Raw genomic sequence first — 8,900 nt, forward strand, 5'->3', positions numbered from 1 at the left:
GTAACACTTTCTCTGGACAGTCTGTTTTCATAATGTACCAGGGACTAAAGTTTACATTATACACCAGGTCCATGATCCTCAACCATTGGCTTGTGAGCAACCAACCCTCATCCAGTGGCCTCAAAGCAGCGGCTTATTTTTAATTCATTTCTTGAAGTTATTGTTGCATAAAATCCAGGTGAACTGCCTAATAGAGCCTCCTGTCCACACAGGGCATACCATACTATTTTTAGATTGGAGTGTGGCTCAGATAAAAATGGTTGGGGAGCCCTGCTCTAGGTGGTGCCTTATTAGTGTTCTATAAAGGGGAAGAATTACATTTTTCTTCCTTATGTCTAAACCCTGTTAATACCTTTTAAATTAGAGCTTAGTTATCTATAAGTAAGTGTGGATCCTATTACAAATTCACCTTAAGGTGGCCATACACGGGCCGATAAAAGCTGCCGACAGACCGTGTCGGCAGCTTATTGGCCCGTGTATGGGGGCCCCCGACGGGCTTCCCCGATCGAGATCTGGCCGAAAGTCGGCCAGATCTCGATCGGATGGGTTTAAAAACCCCGTCGGATCGCGGCCGCATCTGTTAGTTAATGCGGTCCCGCGATCCGACCGTCCGTTTGTGAATGCTAGGATCCGATCGTTGGGCCCTAGGGCCCACGATCGGATCTGCCCGATATTGCCCACCTCAAGGTGGGCATATCGGAGGGAGATCCGCTCGTTTGGCGACATCGCCAAACGAGCGGATCTATCCGTGTATGGCCACCTTTAGTCGCATTTAGTAGTAGTAGCCTAAGTATTCTAAATGTTAACATGCACAACCTTACATTTAACTGAACCAGTCTGTCCAGATCTTTTTACGCTGATTATACATTCTGTATGGATTAAAAAGAGGTGCTGATTGACACACCAGTTTTTAAGCAGCTCTTTTAAAACAAATCTTATGTCACATAAGGCATATTTTATGTCCCAGCACGTCACCCATACATTTAGCCTAAGGCAGTGATCCCCCAACCAGTGGCTCATGAGCAATATGTTGCTCCCAGTGGCTTCAAAGTATGTGCTTATTTCCGATTTCCTGGATTGTAGGCAAGTTTTGATTGCATAAAAACCAGATGTACTGCCAGAGACTCCTCTAGATTGATAGTCCACATAGGGGCTACCAAATAGCCAATCACAACACTCATGTTGCACCACCCAGAAAAAATGTCAATGCTTGTGTTTCTCCCCACTGTTTTTATATAGGAATGTTGCTCACTGGTTGGGGACCTCTGTCCTAAAGTAATAATTAAGATTTTAGCAGAAAAGCACCATGCTCTAATGGTGCCCCAAGTGTGTTTTGTACTTTTCTTTTTTACTTTTGGGCTGATGGCAGGCCCAGGACCCTTATCTATTAATGACTTCTGCCTGGCTCAACACCAGCTACATGTAAAAAGATAGTGCAACATAAATACAATGAATGAAGCTTTTGTTGTGAAACAGCCACAATTAAGGGTGAAAGGAGGTAGAAAATTGGATTACAGTATACCCACTTCCTTTACCCTTTGTTGTGATTATTTTTGTATCCAGGAGTCCATTATGCAAGGTGATTATCTGTGCACTGTCATTGTTTTGCCAGATTAAAATAGGCAAATAGTGTAGCACAAGCCCTATTCAATGAACTCATGTTAAACAATGGGTATACTGCTCCTTTAATTTATACACTACTGATGGTATGGTGTATTGGGCAAAGCTCAGGTTGGGAGAAGGAAGTTTAGGGCTGACCTGCACATCACTAATCTGTTACATCTGTATAAATTCAAATATGTGGAGAAGGGATTTCCTATATCAGACCCAGATCAGTTCTTACTAATAAGGGTTCCTATATACAGTGACAATAATAATAAATAGAGTACAGGACATATTCTACCACATTTCTAAGTGGTACATTAACCAGTAAGAACAAACTAAGACAGATACATTTTAAAACAGATATTTATTACCATCACCCTCAAACACCAAATGCTTCTTTCACCTTGGAAACCAAGCAAGAACATCCCTCAAGCAAAACATATATCCATTTCTTTTGTAAACATGCAGTAAATCATCTGTGTAGCTTCAGTGTAGATTGGGCTGCAGCATCTTCCGTCCTGTTCATTTCAGTAGACAAAGGCCCACGGTCACATGATAAGGCTTGTAGTGAACACTGTATTGCCAAAGGTTCTGCAAAACCAGAGGAAGAAAGTAATTGTTACTACTGAGTAGCACTATCTTATCAATACAAAGCAGTTTTTTAAAATATTCTCCAACTCATCCAATTTGACAAAAGCCACTCACCTTAATCGTCATCATCATCATCCTCTGGAACAAAGATATCATGCTCTTCCAGGAGGGCTGCAAAGTTCTTACTCATAAGGGTTCCTATATACAGGAATGGGATGACCACAGTAAACACTCGGAGAAGGCCAAAGCTAACCTGGAGAGAAATGCAGGGGATAAAATACATGAATAGATAGTTCAACTATAAGCAATGAACTACTTAAAGTAAAAGCCATCAGTAATTGGGTGATAGAAGTTAGCCAGCATCCTGCAGTGTTTGTGGCTTCTTAGGGACATCATGAATCTATTAATATTATTATATAGACTGTTTCCCATTTGGATTTTGGCGCAGTTACCACGAATTACCTCACAAAGTGCATTATTAATAGAAATGAAATAGTTGGCTGAAAGATAAAATCTCAATAGGGTGCAGTTCCTTCCAGTTGTTCTATGTTCCACCTTAATTCAGATACACAAATATGAATTCATTTAAAAAAAAGAAAGAAAACAAAACAATTTTTGGCAATATTCTGCACTGTAGAAACAATTCAACAGATGCACACAATGATTCTCTCAAGCCTGACACCTAATAAAATAAATGTTTGTAGTTGAGAACACTGCCAAGCAATGGTTTTATAAATACCGATTTGTGGGGAAACGCTGCAAATTTCAGGCTGTATGAAATACAACAAATAACTGGCGCCACAGAAAAATCATTTTAGCCCCCCCCCTAAATTCAGGGAATCATTCATTTATATAAACATCGGTGTGAGATCCATTTTCTTGAAAATTGTTATCCTAAAAGCTCCGAATCACGAAAAGGCTGTCTCCCATAGACTTCATTTTATACAAATATCCAAAATTTTAAAATTTTCTTTTCCTCTGTAATAATAAAACAGTAATTGATCCAAACTAAGATATAATGAATCCTTATTGGAAGCAAAACCAGCCTATTGGGGTTGTTTGTTTATATGATTTTCTAGTAGAATTAATGTACAAAGATCCAAATTACAAAATATTAGTTATCCGGAAAATCCCAGGTCCCAAGCATTCTGTATAACAGGGACCATACCTGTACTGAGAGCGCTTATTTGTGGTGATTCCCTTGGGCTCCCTGTAATCACAGGTTAAACTGCTTGCTCTATAGTTACACCCCTGATATTCAATATGTACCATGGTATAAATGAGCCCAAGAGCAGACACACCTATGGGTATGGCTTAGAATGTAAATCTTCCTATAACTGAACAGTTTTGGCAGGGCTGTTAATTCATTCTAATACTTCTATGTACTGCCAACTGGATCTTTCATAAAGTAACCATTTCATAATGTAACCAAGTCCTAAAACCTGTCCTCTGTATCCACCAATGGTACATGTTGTCTGGATATCTGCAGCCGGATATATCAGAATAATCCCTCTAATTACTCTTGTACCTGTGCTACTAGTATGTCATTAACCTGAAAACAAACTGCTGGTCAGTCAAGCTTTTCAAAATCACACTGCATGATACAGTGGAACAGATGCATTCCATTGCCAGCACCTGCAAAATTGGACCTTTATTATGCTCCAAAATAACTCTATGAACATCTGTCAGTGCATAGGTTTGGCCTTTTACAGCAGCTCCCACTCTCCCACTTTCTAAGCAGAGGGGTACCTGACAGTAGAAGAGTGCAGAACGGAGTTTGTAGTCCTCTTTTAAATGAATATTTAATGAGTGATCAATACAGAGTAGATATGTTAAAGGAGACAATAAGAACCAGTGCATTATACTCATTTAGATATAGAAGAATTGTGCTTAAAAGTTTTAGGCTGATTTATTGAATATTTCTTCAAAAATCCTAAGAAGCCCTCCCTTTTCTTCCACTTCCTGCTCCCTGAATTCCCAGGCTGTGCAGGGGAGCCAGCGTCTCTCAGTGCACTGTAGGACAGGAACCAATCAGCAGCTAGAAGGACCTAATAGGGAACTGAAGTCTGTCTGTGTTTGTGTGACTGCAGGGCTGTGCCCCTCCTACTGTGCTTCTGGCAGGGACCGTTAGGACACGCCCACCCCTCATTTGAAACACAGACAGGGACCAGTGAACATCTATAGGGAGCTCTGATAAAGGGGCTATTTTTAAAGATAATATTAATGTTTAGCACCATGTAAAAGCAACACCATATATTACTTATAATTGCCTACAAAATTAGGGTTTTTTCATTTATCCTATATGTCTCCTTTAAAGCATTATATATTAAATATTATTTAATATAAACCAGCCAAGGAATTGCAATCATTCAGATTATCAACCCACTGATTGGTACATGATGGACAGCACTGTAATAAAGAGATCATATATCCAACTGTAAATTGAATTCTAATATTTTTCTATTTTTAATAGATTAATAATGTGTAGTTCAGGGGTGTCCAACCTTTTGGCTTCCCTGGGCCACATTAGAAGAAGAAAAATGTTCTGGGGCCACACTCGAAATACACACAACCACTAACGCTAGCTTTTGATTTATTTTATTGTAAAAGTAAAAGAAAAGAGGGTATCATAAACCTAGTGAGATTCTTGACATTGTGTTTGAGAAACGAATGTATCAATATCTGGTTGAATGGAAGTAGTTGCAATTCTCAGTGAATTCTCAAGGTGCTCATCAGATAATTTGGTTCTAATTTTACTCTTAGGGTAGCACTCCACGAGCGATTTTGTCGTGATCCGACAAAACGCATGCAACAAAAATAAGTCAAGAGATATAATTGTCGCATGGTGTCACATCGTTGATCCAACAGTCGTATCGAGTCGGATCAACGCTGCGACACCATGCGACAATTCTATCTCTTGGCTTATTTTTGTTGCATGCGACAATTCGCATGTTTTTTGTCGCAGCGCGTCGGATCGCGACAAAATCGCTCGTGGAGTCCTATCCTTAAGCTGGCCATAGACGCAAAGATCTGATTGTACGAATCGAGGATTCGTACGATTTTCGGACCGTGTGTGGAGAGTCCCGACATTTTTTGTCCGGCGGAGATCGGTCGTTTTGTCGATCGGACAGGTTAGAAAATTTCTGTCGGCTGCCGATAATATCTCTGCGTGTATTGCCGATCGTACGATTTTCAGTGGGAGACTGTCACTAGCTTTGGTTGGACATAGATATCGTACGATTGCTGTCAGGGGCAGAACGTTGCTGATCTGTTCTTTAACTACTTTATTTGACCTGACTGGTAAGACTTTGATCTGAATGGTTAGTGGCGGGTCGGGAGATGGGAAAGTCCGATCGTACGATGATTCGTACGATCGGATCTTTGCATCTATGGCCAGCTTTAGTGTGTTCATTCTTGGAAAAAAGTTGCTCACAAATGTAGGCGCTGCATATATCCCTAGCATAGCAGGTGATACCGCTGAAGAATGCTTACCTGCCTTTGTAAGTAACCAAACGCCACTTACTGCTCTAGGAAGCCACACACCGTACATCCCATGTAAAATTTAAAGCACACAATTAGCGACCGCGTACATACGCCCTGTGTGTGACACGGCAACATGATGTTTCCTGGAGTGACGGAAGTTCAATGTGGGCCACAGTCATATCCGTCTTGGGCCGCAGGTTGAACACCCTGGTGTAGTTCATACCAAATGGCAGTCAGGAAGTTTTTTGGCATTAATGCCATACATGTACCCCATGCCAGTCAGTCTGGCCATATTATTCTGTTAATCCCACTGCACCTTTTTTTCAGGCTAAAATGTGATCTCCCCAAACAGATGTGAAGAAGTGGCATTTAGTAGGTCCCAATGGTCTGACACTTTGCTGAGTGTGTAATGCAGTCCCAGTGCTAAATGCCAGTATACCCAGGGTGAGACACCCCCAGCTAATTACTATATTTATATTGTACAATTTAAGCGATAATAATCTTTAACATTGCTTCACAGGGGAAAATGTAAAGAATGGGCGGGTCTAGTACATGACTGACAGGGACAATGCGGAAGACGTAACGTCCTGCTGGGCTGGTCAGAATAATACTCACTTTTTGCGGCTTTGGTAAAATGGCCCCACCGTTGGAGGCTATTACTGTCCGACAGGGAACATGGCCAACAGCCATCGACTGCTTTGGTCTTGTCAAGAGGCCCCCTGCTCTCGCTGCAGCTCTGAAGCCTGCTACAGAGAGGACACCGATTCTAGCCGCCATGTTTGGGAAGACGGGACTCCTGTAGCCGACGTCACGAGAGTGAGGCGTGGTAAGTGTCTCTCGGCAACCTACATCTACTATTCTTAGTGTGGATAGCCACGCCCATTGAGCTGGGAGTGAGAAGGCGTAAAGTAGGAGTCTCTCCATCGTTCACTGATTCTAATTACCCAAATGTAGCAGTGTATTCTGTCACAGAAACCGACCACAAATCTTATCTGAAATCACTATATGTCATTGTGGCTTGTAGAGTCTTGAAAGGGGTAATACACACCTAGAATAATCTTGGAGCACCCCAGCACTCAAGACTGGGCAGGCATCAGGCCCAGCAGGATTTCTTCCAGTGTCCCACTGGCCCAGTCAAAAATACAAGTTTAATTTTAACATGTTAACAATTTATGTTTACTTTCACCTCCCCAGCAAGGCACCTGGAATAAGGTTATGAGCTTTAGGGCAATGACACATAATATTTGCCAAGGAAGGCAAGTTCCGTTGAGTATGTCAAATTGCAGCAATGTCAACTACTTGTGGTGATTATAATGTTAGCAATGGAGGTGGCATTTGGGGAGACTTGTTGCCAATGCTAACAGTAGTGCAGATTTAACCATGGCCAGTCATAATGTGTGCCATCACCCTTTTTAAACTCTCCATTCTCCTAGGTGCAGGGCCGCCATTAGAAATCATGGGGCCCTGCAGAAAAAAAACTTTCCGGCGCCCAAGCCCCACCCCAGATTCCGCCCACTCCACATCACAGTTATAAAAAGCTATTGATGGTCAGGGCCCCCTTATAAGTTAAAAAAAAAAACATTGGCGCCAGGGCCCCCCATTGTTTTTTTGTTTTTTTTTAAATTATTGATGCCAGGGCCCCCCTTACAAGTTCAAAAAAAATTGGGGCCCCAAAAAATATTTTTTACAACAATATTGGCGCAAGGGCCCCCCTTAAAAGTCAAACAAATTGGGGCCCCAAAAAATATTTTTTAAAAAAACATTGGTGGCACGGGCCTATAGAATAATAAAATAATATATTGGCGGCCAGGGGATTAACATAAAACACAAATTGGTGTTCAGCAGAATTGAACTCATGGCTTCAGGACTTCAACTTCGCCTCCTTTTGTGACTCTGGGTCTTTTCGCCTCTTCAGGACTTCAATTTCGGCTGTTTTCGTGACTTCGGGTCTTTTCGCCGCTTCAGGACTTCAATTTTGTCTGTTTTCGTGACTTCGGGTCTTTTTGCCGCTTCAGGACTTCAATTTCGGTTGTTTTTGTGACTTCACGTCTTTTTGCCGCTTCGGGACTTCGGCTTCAGCGGTTTTCGTGGCTTCAGGACTTCAACTTCGCCTCCTTTTGTGACTTTGGGTCTTTTCACCACTTCCGGACTTCAATACCGGCTGTTTTTGTGACTTCGGGTCTTTCCGCTGCTTCAGGACTTCAATTTTGGCTATTTTCATGACTTCTGGTCTTTTCGCCGCTTCAGGACTTCAATTTCGGCTGTTTTCGTGACTTCACGTCTTTTTGCCGCTTCAGGACTTCGGCTTCAGCTGTTTTCGTGGCTTCGGGTCCTTCGGCTGTTCGGCACTTTGAAAATGGCTGCAGGCTTCGGCGCTCTCAAGGGGGGCCCAGCTCTTTCAAAAGTGCAGCACTGCCATGCCCCCCTTCATGCCCGGGCCTGGGACACTTGTCCCCCCTGATAGCGGCCCTGCCTAAGTGCTTTATTTACAGATAAAGAGGCATTCATTTAGGGTTGCCACCTGTTCGGTTTTGACCCGAACATTTTTTGTAAGACCAGTTCGGGTCTGAACTTTCTGTTCGGTTTTCAACCTTATGAAAGCCGAACAATAATCTGGCCAATACTGTACATGAAAAGCATTTAGATACTCATCTTTCTTATTATTACAGATAAAAAAAACAAAATCAATCAAAAATAAGTGTTTTTTTCTAAAATAGCATTGCTGTATTTTAGAGCTTTTTGGATAACTGATTTCTGTATAAAATATCTCATACATATAGTTAAACAATTGGGTTTAATCATCAAGCAGAATATATATATAGAGATAGTAGTGTGCCACCTGTGTGGTTTTGAACTGGGCATCAGCACTTTAAAACATTGTAAAAACTGGATAGAAATCGTGCTAGTTGCATCTAAGATGCAGTAACCTTACCCTGGTGTCATAACTCCACCAACATCATTGTGCCCACTTCTGATGTCATCATGCCTGTTCCTACATCACTACCCCACCCCAATGTTATCTGCCCCGCCCCCGTGTTCGGGTTTAGCCATCAGCAAAGGTGGCAACCCTACATTCATTATAAAGGGGTAAGCACGAAAGCAAAATAATTTTATGGACACTCAAAACATGGGGCACATGATCTGTCTGGACTGGCACTCAAAATAGGACCTGGCCCAAACAATGTCACAATCCCACTAAATAGTGAAGGTCTATGGCATTT

The 8,900-nt window shown here is 41.9% G+C and overlaps 1 protein-coding gene across 1 annotated transcript; it reads right to left on the minus strand.

Moving 5' to 3' along the window:
* Positions 1 to 1,952: 1,952 nt before the first annotated feature.
* On the minus strand, positions 1,953 to 6,618 carry smdt1.L (single-pass membrane protein with aspartate-rich tail 1 L homeolog). The gene is made up of 3 exons (XM_018258760.2): positions 6,295 to 6,618; positions 2,312 to 2,449; positions 1,953 to 2,198 (listed from the first exon to the last, which is right to left on the minus strand). The coding sequence occupies exons 1-2, from the start codon at positions 6,601 to 6,603 to the stop codon at positions 2,312 to 2,314; spliced, it is 447 nt and encodes a 148-aa protein (XP_018114249.1). The 5' UTR covers positions 6,604 to 6,618; the 3' UTR covers positions 1,953 to 2,198.
* Positions 6,619 to 8,900: the final 2,282 nt, after the last annotated feature.

This window comes from Xenopus laevis, chromosome 4L (genome assembly GCF_017654675.1).
Source record: "Xenopus laevis strain J_2021 chromosome 4L, Xenopus_laevis_v10.1, whole genome shotgun sequence".
In the NCBI taxonomy this organism is placed as follows: Eukaryota; Metazoa; Chordata; class Amphibia; order Anura; family Pipidae; genus Xenopus; species Xenopus laevis.